Genomic DNA, 20,978 nt, shown 5'->3' on the forward strand with positions numbered 1-20,978 from the left:
TATAAGCATTCCTTTATCTAGTCAACATTTAATTAAAATTCCTAAACAAAAATATTCAGACACCAAAATACATCAAGATTCATTAAAACTTCTCAGTATTCTTAAGACACAATACCTTAAAACAGTTCTACTGTTTGTTTTAATCCCTCATATAAAATTAGTTAGCCAAAATACTATTGATTCTACCTTTCCAATATTTCTCAAATCTATCCTCTTTTCATTCTCACTGATACTATCATAAGAAGTTCAGGTTCTCAAAATCTCTAACCAAGACTGCCAAAATAACCTCCAAGTAGATTTCCTTGCCTCCACAATTTCCCCTTCTTCAATACCTCCTTCAAAGTGAACCAAGTTCCCTTCTAAAATACAAGTCAAGTGATATCATCCCTCCTCCCATCAAAAATTCTTCTATAATTACACGTGACACACTGTACAAAGGCCGTCTCCAGTCTGGCATAAGCAGTCTTAACTCTCACTGTATCCATACTCCAACCCCTATCCCAGTCCACTTAACCCACCCTCAACTCTAATCCCCCTAGACTACTCTGTAATACCTTGAATGATACATATCTTCAGTTTGTACTGTTGGAATAATCTCAAATACACTTCCTTCCATCCTCTTTGCATGCACCAATCATAATTATGCTTTAACACTCACTTCAATTTGTATCTTCTTTATGATACTTCTCCCAATGTTCAACCATTGAAAATTCCAGACCAAACCTTCCCTAAGCTGGAAGAGGAGCAAAATTCTCACCATACAAATCTCCAAATACCTTAACTAAACCTCCTTCATGAAGTTCATAACCTTCCACTTGGTATTATAATAAGTGTGTATGTTTTAACTCCTCTTCCAGTCTAAGTTCCTTTGAAACAGGAACCCTCTTTAACACTTGTCACAAAACTTTATATTAATAGGTACCTAAGTATTATTTGGAATACATCAAGCTGCTGGATAGTCACTTAATTTGGGAGCTAAGTTAAAATTAAGCTATTCCAAATTCAAACTAAAAAAAAAAAAAAAAAGACACATTAGTCCTAAAAAAAAAAGCTTAAAAAGAACACTATCATGAATTTAGACCACAATCTTTTAAATAAACTTAGGTGAGTTTATACTAAGCACAGTGGTATGAAAGTCTGTCTACAGTGTAATAATTACAAGTGCTTTTGAAAAAGAAGTTTTAGTGAATTTAATTGATATGCAAATTAAAATTCTGAAACTCCAGTGCCTTTACCACAGCCTGAAAGGATTTACATTTCTAGGTAATAAATGCTACCAAAGTACATGAACAGTATATGCCAAAGGGATTTTCTGCTACTCAACCACATTTTGGCTGACTATAAAAACTTCAACAAGAAACTCATCTAGGATGATTTCCCTTGAGGAAGAAGAGCAGAGCTGACTTAAAACAAGTGAAGTTTAATATAGCAGAGGGCCTCATAAAACCCTGACTACTGCTAAACAAATTAACTGTGAAGAATAATCTCTCTGTGAATACCAAGAAAGAAGTCTTTTCATTTCTTATTCATGCATTTTATCAATGGTACAAGCAACTAAAGGCCATTATATTGGACCTTAATGAGATATATTAAGATTTCAAATAGAGATCAGTTAAAAATTAAACCCAAATCAGAAACTCCCTATATTTTTCTATTCAAAGTCAAGCTTGGTGGTATCAACCTTATTTTCCTGACAAACTATTTCCTTCATTACCACAAAGTTATTCCTTCTTTCTACAGATTCCAAAATAATGTCCTATTATTGTGTCTTTCAGAACCTTGAATTTTGATTTATTCCTTAATATCTTCTTCAATCTCAACCTACAAGGATTCATTAGAATTGTTTTTCTTCAGAAATAACTTCATAGTACGTTTTAATATTAGTAAGCAATGAGTCAACATTTGACTACTGCGTAATTTAAGAAAACTCGACACAGTAAAGGATTACTAAAAAAAATGACAACCATATTGTTATGCTTCATTGCTAATTGCTTTTCCATATATATACAGTACTAAATAAAGCAGTGACTCTAGAATACACATTATCAGAAAAAGCTACCACTTCCAAATAAAAATGCAGTATCTTGACATGGAAGCTGCTAAATTCTGAATTAAACTCAGTCCCCTCTAAGATTGTCTATTGAGGATCCTTCTCTCTTTAAAGTCACTATTAAAAAAAGATGCTATTTCTGCATGAATAAAACGCTACTCTTACAGTTATGCCATTTCCCTAAGAGCAGTTTTTGTCATACATTTTCATTTTTAATATCTGTTCAAATTCTATGCTTATATAATTTTCTTATAAAAAATAATACCACTTAGATTTTTTTACTTATAAACACTGGAACAGAGAACATTTTTCCCAACTCTTACCTGAATAATTGTGGCCAATATATTTACGTAATTACTTTCAGTCTGATAGAGCTCTCTTGCAACTTGCCACCTGGCTGACTGCTTTGAAGGAACTGGAGTAGAATTTTTAGATGACTTAGTACAAGACTTTGGTGTTTCTAAAAGGTATAAAGGAGGAAAGATTTAAAATGGAAGTCAGATGTAAGTACCAAACACTGTACAAATTTAATAGGAAAAAAGGGAAAGATATCTACTCCTATAAATATACCACCATACACATTTTCATTAAAGTAGAATTTCCTCCTAGAATAAGGCCAGAAAAAAATAATGGTCGTGTACTCTTCAAAAATATCGAGGTCATTAAAAACAAAGATTGATTGAAAAAAAGAACTGTTCCAGATAAGAAGAAACTAGAGAAAGATAACACAACAACCTGTGATCATGGATTGGATCCTAAGCCAGAAAAAACTTTTTTCTTTTGCTTAAAAGCACATTAGGACATTAGTGGAATAACTGGTAAAATTTGAAGGTCTATAGAGTAGATCATAGTATTAAATGTTAATTTCCTAATTATAATACTTATACTGTACTTATGTAAGAAATGTTCCTGTATTTTGGGAAATACACAATTAAGTATTTAGAGGTAGAGGCACATCATATCTCCAACTTTCTCTCAAAACAGCACAGATATAAAAAATACACGTGTATGTAAAAAAAGAGAGAGAGAGAGAGAGAGAATGAATGAATGAATACTAAAGCAAATATGGCAGAATATTTCCATTTAGGAAATCTGAATCTTTACAGCAATATATAAAGATATTTAAGTTAAAAAAGAAGGAAAAGGTTGTTACGATTACACAGTCAAAATAATGGAAAACTTTTCATATATATATGGAGAAAGACTCCCTTAAAAAAAAAAAAAAAACCCCAACATTAACTAAATTCTCTGTTAAAGTATCTTAACATAAGATATTCAGTCTAACCCAAATTGGAGGGAGGATGCATTAGTATATTTTATATGTATCTCAAGAAAAAATTTTTAATGAAATTTCATGAAAGCTTAAAATACATTTTCTTACTATCAATATGGTTAGAATACTTAAACATTATATACAGAATCTCCTAATAGCAAGTTCTCAATAGGAAAAGGAATGTATAACACATAATAGAATGACATGAAAGAAGACAATATATAGTCCCAGCATATCAAATTTACTCAATGATAAATAATCTTAAGCATTAATTTAAACAATCATGCATACTGTGGAGTTCTGAATGTTTAAAAAAAAACAAAAAAACAGACTTCAAAGAATTTCCCACTTGCCATATATTATTTTGGGCTACACTCACCAGACCCAGGAGCCTCTGCCATTACGGTATACTTTAGGGGGAAAAAAACTGACATACACTGATCTAATTTAATTATTGTGTCTAAGCAGTGATCTACAAACTGGGTATTCTATTATTCAGAATACCTAATACATAACAGTTGTCATGTCTGTTTTCTTTAGTGGTTCATTTTCTTCTGTCCCCTCAACTTCATATTCAAGCTTCAGTCCTTTATGTTCATCTCTTATCATCTCATGCCCATGAGGTCCACCATGATCACAGAACCAGTAAATTCTTAGATCTACATATCTAATCATAATCCCCCGCCCAAGCACCTGGTTCAGCTTTTCCAAATGCCTACTGGACATTTCTACCTCAATTTAACCTGGATTTTCTCTCAAACTACACTCTTTCCTCCAAAATATAAACTTTCTATTTTTGCTAAGGAAGAATTTCTTCCATTTAATACTTTGCCATCTTCTCCTCTTCCTCCCCATCACTCCATTCTATCAATATTTCCCCAGTGCTTCTTACTTTTCTTTCCAAACATCATCAACCCTGGTTTAGGGCCTTATTACCTTGTGGCCCAAGTCTCTAGAGATTACTTCATGGTCAGGCTATCTCTAAACTGCCTTACTTCTAATCATGCTTCAGAATAATCCACTACAAATTACTTACTCAATGAATCACTCTGCTGCTCAAGTTTCTAAAGTTCCTTGCTGATGACAATATACAGATCAGACATGCCAGTCTGATCTCAAAGTTCTCTAATATTAGGCCCCAATTAACCTTTTTCTAATGTGACTCTTACTCCTCCATCCTCCAATCAAACTGACCTATTCACTTTTCCCTAAAAACTCATTTTGTACGCTGTTACCTGTATTCTTGCTCCTCTTATAATCTCAAATCCACCTCAGTTTTCTGGGCCTACCTTAAATTGACTTTCAATTCCTTCCATAAATATTTAGTGAGTACCTACTCTATACTAGGCACTGGGAATAAAGCAGAGAAGCTAGACAAGATTCTTGTTCTCTTCCAGCTTACATTCTGGTGAAGCAAGTAAAATAAAGCAGTAAACAAACAATTTCTAACAGTGATAACTACTACTGAAGGCAACAACCAGGTAACGGGTTGGTAGGAAGGAGTAGTGGGACAGAGACTTAACTTTAAAGAGAACCCCGATAAGATTTAAGACAGGGAGAGCAAATATAAAGTTCCTGAGGTATGGTTGTAGTAGAAAAATCTGAAGAATAATAAAGATATTATGACTGACACCCAGAGAGGATTAGTGGAGGACAAAAGCACATGAGGTTAGAAGTAGGTGAAGAAAGATTACATAGGAACCTGAAAGCTACGGTAATACAAAGCCATTGAATGACTTCATGCAGAGGAGCGGCATGAACTAATTTATACGTTTTTAGAGACTGGTTAGTCTGCATGTAGAAAGGCAAAAATGAGTACAGGGAGACCACTTGGGGACCACTGCAATTGTCTAAGAGAGACCATTTTTACAGAAAAGGTTGATAAAGGAAGTGTAACAAAGGAACAGAGTTGGAGTGGCAGAGAGAATCAAGAGTTCTAATTTGATTATATTAAGTTTAGGATGTGTATTAGACATGAACAAGGAGGTGTCAAGTATATTGTTGGACAGGGAAAACCTCAAATTTGGGAGTCAACAGCATATAGAAAAGCCATGGAATTAAATGAGATAATTTAGGAAGAATTCAATGGAGAAGAAACGACTCAGGAATAATATTCCACATTTAGAGTTAGAGAGAGAAGTTAGGTCAAGGAGAATGTGAAACGAATGATATGCAAAAGCCAAAATTAAAAAATGTGTCCAGGAAGGAGTAGCTGCTAATGTGTTGAATGCTGCTGATTACACAAAAACTGTCAGCACCCCCAGCAAGAGCAATTGGAATGAATGAAATTCAATTGGAATGAATTGAAAGGAAAATAAAAAGCAAGGAAATGAGACAATGGATCAAGGTGATTCCTTCAAGAGTACCTATATGAAAGGGAAGAGGGAAATGGGACAGTAAGTGGAAAGTATTACAGAGTCCAGGGAAGGTTTTGATTGTTTCATAAATTAGAAAACACAACAAATTTGTGTGCAGACTAAAAAAAACAGAGGGGAAAAACTGAAGATCAAGAGAGAAGAGCTAATTATAGGTGGCTTCCTGTATCAGCTGAGAACAAAGTAAATTCACCTTCCTCTGACTTCACTGTACCTATTTTCTCTATAATCTATGTGACATCTTCTATGATTCCTGTGTGTTAAGAACCTGCTCTTTGAACAGTTCTATCACTTTCTAGCTGTGTGACCCCAGACAAGTTTTCCTTCTCTAACCTCAATCTAGTCATCTGTAAAACAGGGACAATAAAACCTATCTTATAAATATACAAAACACATAAACAGTTAGTATATAGCAAGCAACTATTAAATGTAAGCATTTTCATGTGCCTTTTCTCCTCAGACAGAACAAAGGTCATTAAAAACAGAGCCTTTCTGGGACTTCCCTGGTGGCTCAGTGGTTAAGAATCCGCCTGCCATTGCAGGGGAGACAGGTTCGAGCCCTGGTCCAGGAAGATCCCACATGCCACGGAGCAACTAAGCCTGTGTGCCACAACTACTGACCCTGCGCTCTACAGCCCGAGAGCCACAACTACTGAGACCGCATGCCACAAGTACTGAAGCCCGCGTGCCTAGAGCCTGTGCTCCGCAACAAGAGAAGCCACCGCAAGGAGAAGCCCGCACACCGAAACGAAGAGTAGCCCCCGCTCGCCGCAACTAAAGAAAGCCCGCGTGCAGCAACGAAGACCCAACGCAGCCAAAAATAAATTAATTAATTAATGTAAAACAAAGAGCCTTTCATATTCACTGTAGTAGGAATTTATCTATCTATATTCTAATAATTATTCTATTCCACTAAATTTAAACATCAATTTTTTAAAATGTGAATTACCTCCGTAGTTAATGCTAGATTCTGGTGTGTTGGAGATATCTAGGAGTGACCCTATAGAAAGGGAATGTTCAGCTGACGGGCGCTTACGGGGAGGGAAAGGTGACATGTCTGTCTCTCTTGAAAGCTGAGCAAGTGTCTCTTTTAAACGACGTCTTTTGCGATTGCTGTTTGGGGTATTTAGAGAAAGTAGTGATACTGATTTCTTGAGCTCAGGTGTATTAGCCTGCAATCAAAAGCACAAAAGCTCAATTTTACTTCAGTGGTTCTTTACTGAGACAGGAACAAAAGAAAAATATATTTACGAGTCTGACAAAATCGGGGTTTTGCACAAGAACTGTACATCTATATACTCTTCCATGTAATTCAGAAGCTTCATGAAACATAATAATCAAAGGAGCATTGTAATTATCTAACCCTTAACACCTAATGCTTTTTCTCCATAGCACTATTACTATTACATATTCATCTGTACGCTTCTTTATTGTCTACTCCCCATTAGGCCATAAACTCCAGGAAGACAGAGACCATTCATATTTCATTCACCGTATCTCTGGCATTTAGCACAATGCTTGGACATAGTGCTCTCCAATATTTGTCGAATACCACTTGATTTTAGGAGTTCTCTTCTGAAATCTAAGGCATATTTTTTAAACTTTATGTCAGGAACCTTACATTGAGAATAAAAGAGTCCAAAGAGAACACAACAGAGTACATATTTAGATTTTATAGAAATACAATAAATCCACATCTTCGCTTTCAAATATTCCATTCAAAATTATTAAATCTCGAACTGAAGTAAATTTTCCTTAAAGCCTGCTTCTATACCTTTATGTCACATTTTGGTGAATGATACTACTTTTCACCAAGATCCAGCAGCAAGGCTGGATTTTTCCTTGCCTATATTCCTTCTACTACAGTCATTTTTAAAATGCCATCTCTCCCCTTAATATTCTTCAGTGGTTCCAATACGTACAGGACAAATCCAAACCCTTTAACATATTAAAAACTTGATTCTGCCTATCTAGTCAGCTTTATCTGTTGGCCTTCTTTCCCACACTCTTTTCCAAAGCCGTACTAAACTACTTGCTATTTTAATGTACTTTCAAGTTTTCATTCCCTCTCCCACCTGCTATCTAACATGAATGTCCTTACCAGGTTAGCCTAGGAAGCTGGCTCATATTTATTTGCTCTTTCAATTGCGCCTGAGTCTCTCAGAGTGAAGCTAGTTAGAATACATACATTACTCAATTAGAGCACATTTCTGCACGTCTCTCTTTCCTTTAAGGTTCTAAGTTTTTGAAGATAAGGATGTTACTGTTCATGATGGTATTACCAAGAATTTGCACAGAATGAAAATCTACATAGACTATTACTCAATATCCAACTGTTTAATTATTCTGAAACCCCTAAATATGACAAAAAAGATGACCTGTGTGCTAATTATACTATGCTCTTTGGGGATAAAAAAGTGTCATCTTTATACAATCAAATTCACAGAATAAATGACAAAAGGGACAAAAAGCATACCTTTTCATATAAATACATAGTTTCTCCAGCTCGGGCATCCATCTGAATGCTTCCCCAGAACCACTAGGGGAAAGAACATTTTAATTAAGAATTTATCTCATCAGATAAGCTATCAATATTACCACTGTTTTTTAAAAACCAATCTCATTCTAGAATTACTTGCCTCTTGCTTGACAACATAAAGTTTCTTTGAAGGTTCAAATGGAAGTTCTTTTACTATATTTTCTTCAACTATAAGGTGAGTGCATCTTTCATCTCCAACAGGTAAACAGTTTCCTCCTAAAGAGGAAAGCATACAAGCATACATAAGCCCAACTATTTAGCCCCAGGCCCAAATTTTTAAAGAGGCATATTCACCTCCTGATCAGCAGGAGTAAGCAATAAAATACATATAACTTCTAAATTATGCTAAATTCTACCTTGCATTTCAGTCATTTCTTCCATATTGGTTTTCTCTTCATCTGAAAATCCCAGGAAACTTAAAATGCAATCTTGAAATGGAGGAACTTTAAATTCATTTCTAAATTCATCAAATGATGCACAGAAATCCCTAAAAACAAAACACACTCTTCTAAAACCAGCTTAACTGAAATTCAGTAAGTTAGGCAGATTAATTTATAAATCTACGGTAATTCTCAAGGTTTTAGCATAACCTATTTACTGAAAATATTTTACATTTGGTCCTGAAATGTTCATAAAAACCTCAGTTAAAAAAAAAATTGACGTGTCCTCAGTCATCCCAGAAGTAACAACATCTCACAAAGTTTAATCACAGGTAATCTTTACAAGATGCAAATCTCTGCTCTGTACATGAAATTTTATATGCATTCCAGGAGTTCTATAGTTTCATAAAATCTTAAGTAATAATGAAGTACAATAGCAAGGAATTATGAGATTGTAAAGCTTAACAAGGTTACGAAATGCAATCACCACTTAAAATGACAAACAGAAAATAAGAAAAAATACGGCACATCCCAAATATCCAGATGCATTAAGCTATTACCTGATAATTTTAGAATGTTCTTAATGGTTATTAAATTACTTCACAAAGTGAAGTTCAAAGATATCATAGATGTCTTGCCATTTTCAATTTTTTATAAACAAAACTTTGCTCCTCCTAGACTTTATTCCCTAAGCTTCACAAAGAGTGACTTAATTTTTTATATACTAATCTATGAATTTTGGGCATGTGGGTTTATCTTCATGACACAACGTGACTGATTCACATAATTAACCACTGAATTTCTAAACACTTACTGTTCATTCCGCCTTTCCCAAGCTTTATATATCCATTCTGGTTTCATAATTGGAGTACCCAGGCTCACAGCTATCTAAAAACATAAACATGTTTATCATTAATTATATGGTGAATTTTTACCTTAAATAACTGCATTCATGCAAGTTATAAGCAATTATATATATACATTTTGCACAGTCTTAGATCATTGTTCATCTGCTTTGTAACAAAATATAAAGAAAAATTAAAAGAAAAAACTATCTTTCCATCATACAATTTAGGTTAAAATAACTTTGAAAAAAAAAAAAAAAAAAATAACTTTGAAACAAGTTCCATGATGTCCAAACTGTTTCACTGTATTTTAAATAAATACATCTGTGAAGTTAATTAAGTTCATCTTTATTACATTTCTATTTCTCTTTGTGTTTACCTCCTTGGACGTACTAACCCCCAAGACAGCAGTAAGAGTAAGAGAAAATTTCCGATTAAGTCATTAAAACCTTAGATATGAATTGTAAGTATACCTCCCAGGAATTCAACAATACCCTAAAATTACCATTTGCTACATAAATACACTGACGGAGGGTGGGAACAAAGTGATAAACTCTTCCTAACATATTCAAGTGCAATCTTAAACTAAGACTTTAATCCCAATGAAAGTATTTTCTCCCATTCTTTTATAATTTTCACAAGTTAAATCTTGGAACCATTTTATAAGAACAAAGTTCTGCTCTTAGATAAGAGAGAAATATCTGCCCTCATGACCTTCTGACTTCCTTATTCACCACTGCTCATAGTAATCTTGGCTAATATTATTCATCTGCCTAAACTATTATCCACCTACCAACCTCCACAATCCCCATCATCTTTTAAGACCTAACTCAAGTTCCACTGCCTCCTTCAAACCTCAGGGGCCACACTCCTATGATTTAAAATTTTTATTAAATGTTCCTATAGCAAAAATTGAATTCCTGTTCCTCAATAAATTATGGGGGAAATAGACAGGATAAGAGCACTACTGTTAAATCCATCCTCAAACAGTGCTATATTGAAATATACAAAAATACCAAAGTTTACATACCCTGAATTTTTCTCCTTGTGTACAATTTGCCACCAAATGTGTAACTTTTGAATTGAAGTCTTTTCGAATAACTCCACCCATGTGATGAACCAATGTCACCAATCTGACCTCAAAAGAAAATGTAAACATTGACTTTATCATTAATTTGAACAAAATTTTAAACTATGTTTATAATTCATTTAGCATTTACTGAATACTTCCTATTTATAAGGTACATATGTGAATTTTTATAAAGATAAATTTTATGTCAAAAAAATTAAAGGTTCATTTGCCTTATTGGCACAGGCAAAATTATACAGAGATAAGCTAGTAAAGATGATCACACAAAACTAAGTTAATTAACAACTGGCTTTCACACAAGTAAGAAAGTAAATATATTACTTTTTGGAGGGGGGTGAAGTAGAAAAGAATAGCATTATTGCTTTGCCAAGCAAAGGGGGATATATCGGGCTCATGCCTGGGAAAACTGTGTGTCCCAGTACATTATTTTTTTTAAAACCAGGTTGCCATCACACCAAGATTCTTCCCACAAAATGAGAGTAATACCCCATTAGCTCCAACATAAAAAATTTTATGGGTCAAAGAAAGAAGTTTCTATGAATTCTCTAGAGCAATGAGAATGCTTTAAGGCTGGACCTGCATAACAAAAACTCACAATGCGTAAACAAAAACTTCAAATAATGTGGCTGATGTGATACTTAACAAAAAGACAGTTTAAACAGATTAGATAGTCATGAAATTTTTCTAATTCACATACCAGCTATCCTAGATGAAATATCTGTTTCTTTACAAGGCTCTTCAGAGTATTTCTTCACAAAGTTTAAGACCTAGTATATTCATAGTAATTTCTCCTTCAATGTTTTAAAAATAAAACCATGATATAACTACCAAAAAAAAAAGCTAATTTAAATTTATTTTGCTAGAAAAAATATTCTTTGAATAGAATGTTTTAAAATACTTACTAGTTCTTCTTTCTTCCTGAATCCAGTAAAACATAGTACTAGATTCATCATGCTTGTACAAAAGAGTGGGCGACATGAAAATGGCAAAGGCTGAAGGATACAACAATTTTAAATCTGTGAGCTTCTTTACAGTAAAAAATAGAACACATCTTTCGCAAGCTAAACGTATTTCCCTCTCTTGCCAATTAACTTTCCCAATCCAAAGATATACTTCCATCTTTCAATATGCAACAAATAGCAAAAACCCAGTTTCACAATAAAAATTTCCCATGGTTCCCGTATCGTATTTGATACATATCATCTAGACACACTTTACTATTGGCAAATAAAACATAAATATTCATACCCAAACCTTTATTTCCAAAATGTACTTTGACACAGATGAAGTATTATAAGGAAAGATTTCCATACGTTACTGTAAATGCTTCAAATTAAAGTTAAAAGAAGTCAAAAATAGTTTCTAATAAATACTAATAATACATACACTTGAACCAAATATGATTCCAATTTTTGAGCTAAAAAATGGAGATAATAAATAATTTAACAAATGGTTTTATCTATCTATACATGAAAGAGAATGGTTAAAACTATATATTTAATTTCCACTATTATACAGGAATGTTCTTTTCCATAATTGTGGCCTTTAAAAAGTTTATGTGGTTTCTGAAAGCAACACTTCTGAATCAAAGCAGAGAATTAAAGATTATCATGTGCTCATTACTAGTATCTATAACAAAAGAAGCACAAAGACCCAAGCAATTTAAAGTTAAGGCAAGCTTAAGAATGCCAAAACAGAGCAATAAAAACCAAAGAATAGGTATTAACTCTACTACAACTCTTACATTGAAATGCTATTTAAAAACAAAAAGCTAAAGTAGGACTTCCCTGCCAATGCAGGGGACATGGGTTCAAGCCCTGGTCTGGGAAGAGCCCACATGCCACAGAGCAACTAAGCCACAACTACTGAGCCTGCGCTCTAGAGCCAGCGAGCCACAACTACTGAGCCCACGTGCCACAACTACTGAAGCCCGCGTGCCTAGAGCCTGTGCTCCGCAACAAGAGGAGCCACCACAATGAGAAGCCCGTGCGCCGCAACGAAGAGTAGGCCCCTCTCGCCGCAAATAGAGAAAGCCTGCACGCAGCAACGAAGACCCAACACAGTCATAAATAAATGAATGAATGAATGAATAAATAAATAAATAAATAGCTAAAGTAATTTCCCTAATTTTAAATCATGCAGAAACTGATAAAAATGGAATTGTGGTACCAGTTGTGCGAAGGAAAATTAAAGTTTATGTATATGTACACATCTTTAGAACTCAAGTTTAAGCAAACTACTACTTCCCAAGATACTGCAGGTATTGAGACTAAATATATGTAAATAATATTGTTTAGAATTAAAGGACTATATTAGAGTAGCCACTACTATTCCTATCCTAAATATTCACATTCTCAACAATTAATGAAATTTTTCTGCATAAAAATTCTTTAATAAAAATTTAACCTTGAGAAGTTATAATAAGCGTATATTCTTTCTTACCTCTCCTTTTTGTGCATAGTTTAGTACAACTGGTGGTCCAATAACTCTACAGTCAGTCTTGTATAACTCATTAAAGACAGAATCCTGGAAGTCCGTGACTATGAATACATTTTCAAATTCTGGAGAATCCAAACTTTTAAATTCTTCAACTGATTCCATCTTCACAAATGGCACTTTAATTTCCTTGATTTTTTTCACGGAGTTATTAGAAATAAAATATTATAAAATTAATTCATGTGTCTCTCTAAATAAGACCTAAAAATCAATTCAATATCAACATTTTTATATTTGTAGAAGTTTAAAATCATACAATAAGCATTATACTTAATAGTGAACAGTCATATTTCTTTACTTATGTTTTTATATAAACGTATCTCCATCCATATTAAGATCTTAAATTTTGCAGATTATTATAAAGGTAGTCATTATAAAGCATCTAGTATGCATACAAAATAAAGATGATGAATTTTTTAAGTACACGTATTTATAGTAAGATGCATTAGAAAGATATCCACTACTGCTCTTTATTCTGATCAAGAAAATGATGCCACGCATATAGTTCTTCCTGCACAAACTGTTTTCAGAAAAATAGAAAAAATACTATGACATGCAACATCTACAAAAAGGATGGAGTTAACTTAATGATTTCAGTATATACAAGGGAAGTAAGAGAAATATATGAAATATGTAGGCAGTTGCAGCATGGCAAACACAGGATATAAAAAGGCAAGTTAGTGTTTAACACTTTATACTGTAGATCTATGAAAAAGAATGAAGATATTTCGGTATCTATATGCCTCCCGTTTTTAAAGAACAGAACCATTTAAAAGAAAATTCAAATGGGTCAGTAAATTATTTGGGATTTATTTGCTAGGCTGACGTGTCGGGCTGAATTGTGTATATCCAAAACTCATGCTGAGGTCCTATAGGGATACCTTAGAATGTGACTATCTGGAGATATGGCCTTTCAACATGTAATTAAGGTTAAATGAAGTCACAAGGGTGGATCCTAGTCAGATTGGATTAGTGGTGGATTGGTGTCCTTATAAGAAGGGGAAATTTGGACACACGAAAGAGCAGAGATGTGCATGCACAGAAGGCTGTGTGAAGATATATGAAGAAGGTGGCAGCCATCTACAAACCAAGGAGAGAGGCCTCAAGAGAAATCAAACCTGCTGACACCTTGATCTTGGACTTTTAGTCTCCAGGAAAGTGAGAAAATAAATTTCTGTTGTTTAAGTTGCCCAGTCTGTGGTATTTTGACATGGAGGCCCTCACAATCTAGTATAACTGGTATAGAGAGTTAGATATATTTCACATGCTGAGGTAAATTCCCTGATGACTGTCAATTATCGTGATTTGTAATTCTGGAAATAAAGCAAGAATTTAGAATAAATATAAAATTATTGAGAAAAAAGAAGCTAAAGAGTTTAAAGTGTCATCTTCATAAATACATAAATGGAATGTCATTTAAATCTAACAATGCCAAATTACTTTATAAGGATTTCATTATTTATGAAACATTATATTTTTGGGTTTCAGAAACACCCAAATTTTAAAATAAATGTAATAGTTTCTATTAATCTAGCTTCAGAGTGCTCAGAGTATAACTTGTGCCTAATTTAGGTCCAATCACCATGAGTGGACTCTACAAATACAATCAAAGGAAGTGCAGCATGCCACATGCAATGAAATGCTTGACCTACCATATTAACAATACTTTTTATAAATTTTTCATCCGATTTTCCAGGACAACTTTCTTTTATCTTTATAACAGGGACTTCCATTATTTTAATAGTCTGTGGAAAAGAGACTTAAGTATGAGGTTAAGAAAACTATAAATTTATTTATACACAGACGGAAGAAAAATATTTAAAAAAACCCAAAAATCTAAAAACTAAATTCCCATACCTTTAAGGCTTTTATAAGTTCTTCTTGTTTTCCAGCTTCTTGAACTAATATTATTCTTGTTTCAATCTGAGGCATTTCTTCTATTAAAATTAAAAATGTTTAAGTAAAACATTTTTATTCACTAACATCAAAATCAACAGCACATGCAACTTTAGGAAAGATCCATTTATACAGTGAAAAAGGAAGAACTGGCTCTTCTCCTGACCAGTCATAACTGACTATATTCTAGCTAACAATGTTGCAGCTAGACTGCCCTCACATACGGAAAAAGCAATATCCAACAAGATGCTTTCACCTTCAAATTTGGGAAGCATTTATCCAAACAATAATAAAAAATCTAGTGTAAAGAGTTTCTGTTAACAAATTTTTACTGAATACCTGTAGCCTAGCTTAACAGTTTTACAGTTAAATCATAAGAAAGTTACTAGTCAGTAAGTTTAGGATTAAAATAGTGATTTGATATTTTAAAGCAGATAACATGTTTACCTTCAACATATGAAGTAGATCCAATAAATAAGTTTTCCTTAGAAGTTTCAGTAACTTTAGAATCAAAAATGGAAGAGTCTGCCAAGCTTGTACTCCCAGTAGTGGATGTTAATGCACTATTTTCAGCCATTATTTGTACTCTGCTGCAATGGCTGAAAAAAACAAAATTTGAATAAAATTACATGAAACAAACAATTACTGGGCAAAAACAAGCATTATACCTAGAACTTATAAAAAGTATCACTACCCTTTTTTTTTTAATACTGAACCAAACAAAGTCACTCAACTTCTCTGAACCTCAGTTTGCTCTTCTGTAAAATAAAGATACTAATAACTGACTCACAGGGACACAGTAAAAATAACAATGTACCAAAAGTACTCAGATATTACCTGACAGTCAAAAAGTACTCACAAAGGTACTCATAAATACTATGCTACCTCTCCACTCCATACCTTTGCCCTCAACCAAACTATTTCTCTTCCTGTATTCATTTATAATACCATCATCCCCCAAATAATCCCAGTCAAAAACACGATCCAGCCATACTCTTTCATCTGCCTCATTCGCCCTGCCCCAAAGCATCTCTGTATCTCTGGGACCCAGCCCCCCTTTCTGTGGCCAATGCCACAGTGGCCACTTGGTCAAATACAACAGTTCCAAACAACTTTATCACCAGTTTCTTCAGCGGTCACTTTCCACATGGTTTTCAGGGTATGCTCCTAAAAACAAATGTGACCATATTATTTCGCTACTTAGAACTTCCATGAGCACTGCTCCCTATCCGATCAAGTTCAAATTCACCATCCACTTTACACTTTAGTCCTAGCCTACCTATTTAGCCTCATCTCCTGTATTTCCCCCAGTCCACATCGACTGTATGCTCCAGCCACAAAGCATTTCCCAGCTTTTTTCAAATACAGATCATAATTTACTCCACACCTACTTGTATTTAATAGTGCTCCATTCTCCACCTATCATGTCTTTCAACCCCTGACCCACCACTCTTGACTTATCCTCTGTAGATTCCTCCAAACCTCTCATGTATAACTGGACTGCTCCCTTACTTGTATTTTTATATTACTTTACAAATGTCTAAAAGATTTCACGAGACAATTAACACATGTCAATAAGACTCTGGACTATGAAAGAAAATCTTTGTTTTTAAATTTCCAGGACTTAAAGAGTTGAAAAGTTAAGCAAGCAGGGAACAAAGAAAAAGTTGAATAGATCTTCATCAATTTAAATTGGGGTTTTTACATGTTTATTATCTTGAAGTAAATTTCCAGAATATTGGGCAAATATAAAGAGAAAGCCCAATCTTATCTGGAAGTCTATGCCTGATCTCTTTCCTACTTTTTCAGAATAATAAAATATACAAATAACTTCCACCAGATTTTTAGCAAAGTAATAGTTTCAGGTATCATTAGCAGCATTTCGGCATGGTGATGTCAAATAGTGTAAATATGTACATATTAATAACAACAGACCTAAGCGCAATTATTAGGTGCACACTTCAAAGACAAGCAACTCAGCTTCCTCTCTCAGCTCTGCACTTAGTAGGTTAAGCCTCAGCTTCCACATCAGGAAAAGAAATAATAGCACCACTCAAATCCAATTGTGAATAGATGATGTCTCTAAATGAGTGACGATTATTCATTCTCATATATACTCACAATGTGGACATTTCTCATTGTCTTACCAAACATCCACGGCAATCATTATTCTAAGGCTCTCCAAAGGAGTGCTCCAATAGTTGTTAATAAGAGCCTTTACTTAGAATCAATGATAAATTCTATCCAGCCCTTATTTTTTTGTTAAGTCTCACACTTAAATGTTTCCAGTGAAAAAGAAAGGCTCTATCTAAACAGGCTTTCATTTAAAGTCCCCTTAAAAGAATGTTAAAAAGAAAAACCGGGGCTTCCCTGGTGGTGCAGTGGTTGAGAGTCTGCCTGCTAATGCAGGGGACACGGGTTCAGGCCCTGGTCTGGGAGGATCCCGCGTGCCGCGGAACGACTGGGCCCATGAGCCACAACTACTGAGCCTGCGCGTCTGGAGCCTGTGGTCCGCAAGGGGAGAGACCACGATAGTGAGAGGCCCGCGCACCGCGATGAAGAGTGGCCCCCGCTTGCCACAACTAGAGAAAGCCCTCACGCAGAAACGAAGACCCAACACAGCAAAAATAAATTAATTAATATCCTTAAAAAAAAAAAGAAAAACCAAGAGATGAATTAACCTGCCTTAAGGAATGTAGGAGGAGGGAGACTTTAATAAATCAAAAACACCATGAGTTTACATTTTTCACCTATGCCTCTCTGTTTAAAGACCATCAAAACAGGTAGGTGACTGGGACTTCGCTGGTGGTCCAGGGGCTAAGACTGCGCTCCCAATGCAGGGGGCCCAGGTTCGATCCCTGGTCAGGGAACTAGATCCCATATGTTGCAGCTAAGAGTTCGCATGCCGCAACTAAAGATCCCATGTGACCCCAACGAAGATCCTGCACAACGAAGATCCTGGGGCAACGAATATCCTGCATGCCACAACTAAGATCCCACGCAGCCAAAAAAAAAAAAGGTAGGTGATTAAAAATTAAAATTGACTGATGACACTGTATGTGATCAATTTACTGCCAAAACAGTTTTAAAATTTAGAAAAAAGCTGCATGCCAAACTCATCACATATCAACAGTCTGATTACAAACTGAAAAACACTAATCACTTTTTCACATTTATGTATTCTGTAAGTTTTTATAACAAACACAAAAGGATCAGTGTTCATAAACCCATACAGATTACTTCTCATCTGAGAACATACTCAAGGAGCTTCTAACTAAATACAACTCATGCCTTTTTTCATCACAAAGATAAAATTTGTCATTTAAACAAGTTTTCTTTTACTTATTTTTTTAGGCAATCATCTTTCAGGGTGGAGGAGCTAAACGCCTTCCTGGGTATGTTGGTGGTGTTACAATAACACTGCTAACATTACATAACACTGTGACTAACAATATTTATTTAACGCTTAATATGCGGCATTATTCTAAACTTTTAGACATTGTTCTAAACCTTTTACTTGTATTCATTTAATCTTTGCAACAATCCTAAGAGGCAGGTACTATTAACATATTCCTCTTACAGGTAAAGAAAACTAGAGCGGAGAGATTAATTCCCCCCAGGTCAGAGTGTTGTTAGTGGCAAAACAAGGGTTCAAATCCGGTCTGATTCCAGAGGCTGCGCTTTTAACCATTAAGCCATACCCGTCTGTACGCGGGGTGGGGCGCTGGAATGAGCTGGCGTTTTATCTTAAATACTAAAAACTAAAGAGAAGACGCCAAGAAGAATCCAAGGGTGAAACCACTAAGTAATCTGAGATAAGCCCCCAAAGGGCGCAGCTGCCGGCCCCCAGAGCCGCAGAGCCCACTGCGGTTTGCCAAGACCCCTTTCCCGACAACTCCCCACTTTGCCCAGAAACTCTTTCGGAAGAAATATTCAACCAGGTGAGCGGTGACGACGCACAGCAGCCAGCCGGACCTCGGGCTCCCACTCCGCATCCCGGCCCCGATGTTGGGAAGGCGGCGGTGTGGTTCCCAGAGCCGGGAAGCCAAGGCTGGGAGCTCCGGAATTCGCGGTCACCGGGGCGGGGCCGTGGGACACAAGCAGAGCGGCCCACTGCTCCAGGGACGCCGGCCCTCTCCCACCTCCGCCACCCGCACCCACAGAGCCCTCACCACTCTCAAAAGACGCCCTGGAAGTTCCACCTTTTCAAGAACCGACCCTTCTCACTTTTACCGCCATTCCTCGCCGCCGGCGGCCGCAGCCAATTCAAAAAGTGACCCGCAGAGGGGCGGTGATTGGCCGCCGCTCTCCGCCCACCTCCCCGCAGGTGCCAACCGATTGGTTGTGCGTGTGTTTCAAATAAACCCAACGGCTCCGACGTCAGAACGTCCCGAATTTGTAGAGAAGTGCCCGGATGTTACCAGGAGGTGGTAGTAATGGCTCCTGGGCTTCTGTGGGAGTAGCAGGTGTGTCTGTGACTACCGCTTGTTTACTCAGTAAACATCCCGTTTCCTAAGGAAAGTTTGAGTGGATTCTTCGTCCCCTCGGCTTTTTTTTTTTTCCCCCGCCACCAAATCCTTTAAACGTAATCAGTGCCTTGACAGATGAATTTTTCTCCAGTGATTCCTGTGAGCTGTAAGATTTTTCTGCCTGAGCTTTAGGAATTTAAAGTTGGGTTAAGGGGTTTGGGGTTTGGTGGTTGTGTTGGCGCGGCGGGGCCCAGGACACGGGAACTCGGAGTCTCTCCAGATGGACTTCAAATCAGCAGCCTCTTATTTAAATCCTGACGTATGTAAAGCACTGTGCTCTGGTCTAGGGAATTTCACGGATGATTAGAATAAATTCTTAGTGTTTCTAAGCCTTTTTAAAAAAATATATAAGCTTGCATTTGAACAAATGTAAAAATATGTCCCGAGATTCTAGACGCTTCTGGAGCCAAAGTAAATTGTTAGCTGCTGCACCCGCCCCTCCCCCCTTCCCCGAGGGGGGAAGCCAAGAATTTATCGATTTTCCTATAATTACGATTGTTATCGTGAAAATATTTTATTTTCTTCGTTTTCTAAATATAATATCCTGTCACACAACCTCTTAAAAAGACACCTCCCGAAGGTGAGTTTTGCATAGTTCCCACCTGATCGCTGGTTTAAATAAAGGAAGAAAGGAGAATCCGCTGCTGAAACCTTAAATTTCAACAAGAGGAGGAGAACTTGTACTTTGGAATGGAACACTTCTGAACGTCTCAAACAGGTCGTCAGGATTTGGAATTTTTCCTAACTTTGTCAGGCCACCTTAGAATGCCTGAAAAGTTTGTAATGCATTCCACAAAATGAGTGAACCAGTCTGGTAATTATTGGTTTCCCTGTTAATAATTGAAGAATATTTACAGTCTGCCCTTCATTTAATGCTATGATAACCGTTAGGGAGAAAGCAAAGAAAAACAGTAATTGAAATTTCACTTTGGAATGTGCTTGCATACTTAAACTAGGGTGTGCCCAGCATTCCAAAAGGTCTCCTCACTGAAAATACATTAAGCTAGTGAAGAAAGCAACCTGTTTCCTCTGTGCATTGCTCCCTGTTAGGCTTTGCACCCAAATCTATTGATTGCCTACACAGTATCACCACACAAATTGTATGCTAGCCTAACGAAAGCTATACTTGATTCCTTTTAAGGGTATGGCAGTCTGACTAGCAAATAAACGGGCAATACAGTCTTCTAACATTTCCTAACCATGTGACATCCTTTTCCATTTCCTAGGCAAGTAACCTCAAGCAAATAATTTAACCTCTCTATGCCTCAGTTTGAGTCTTTATAAAAGGGCATGATAATACTTACCTCAGAGTATTGTTGTGAGGATTAAAAGTTAATATATGTAATTAAAACATATTCTAGCATATAATAAACATTCAGTAGATGTTAGTGTTAATATTACTACTACTTTGCTGCTGTGGCTGCTGCTACTATTACCACTACTGTTACCTCAGCTGAGGCCCTATACTTGCCTGATGGGACTGATGGTCCTCTACACCGCCTTCT

General features: G+C 35.9%; 1 protein-coding gene across 11 annotated transcripts in view; it reads right to left on the minus strand.

The window, feature by feature from the left end:
• ECT2 (epithelial cell transforming 2) overlaps positions 1-19,203 on the minus strand; it is a 63,966-nt gene extending 44,763 nt beyond the window's left edge. For 2 of the 11 annotated variants that reach the window (XM_082839891.1, XM_082839886.1), the window contains exons 1-13: positions 19,117-19,203; positions 15,392-15,543; positions 14,906-14,982; positions 14,701-14,793; positions 12,995-13,177; positions 11,455-11,544; positions 10,493-10,600; positions 9,432-9,505; positions 8,594-8,724; positions 8,338-8,453; positions 8,175-8,237; positions 6,648-6,870; positions 2,374-2,510 (exon numbers count right to left, since the gene is read on the minus strand). In XM_082839891.1, coding sequence (XP_082696017.1) covers positions 2,374-2,510; positions 6,648-6,870; positions 8,175-8,237; positions 8,338-8,453; positions 8,594-8,724; positions 9,432-9,505; positions 10,493-10,600; positions 11,455-11,544; positions 12,995-13,177; positions 14,701-14,793; positions 14,906-14,982; positions 15,392-15,521 — 1,425 coding nt within the window. In that variant the 5' untranslated portion in view covers positions 15,522-15,543; positions 19,117-19,203. Of the gene's footprint in view, positions 1-2,373; positions 2,511-6,647; positions 6,871-8,174; positions 8,238-8,337; positions 8,454-8,593; positions 8,725-9,431; positions 9,506-10,492; positions 10,601-11,454; positions 11,545-12,994; positions 13,178-14,700; positions 14,794-14,905; positions 14,986-15,391; positions 15,544-19,116 lie in introns of all 11 variants that reach the window. The other 9 variants (XM_082839890.1, XM_082839882.1, XM_082839883.1 and 6 more) reach the window with 6 other exon arrangements.
• Positions 19,204-20,978: the final 1,775 nt, after the last annotated feature.

This window comes from Leucopleurus acutus (assembly GCF_964270905.1).
Source record: "Leucopleurus acutus genome assembly, chromosome: 5".
Classification (NCBI taxonomy): domain Eukaryota; kingdom Metazoa; phylum Chordata; class Mammalia; order Artiodactyla; family Delphinidae; genus Leucopleurus; species Leucopleurus acutus.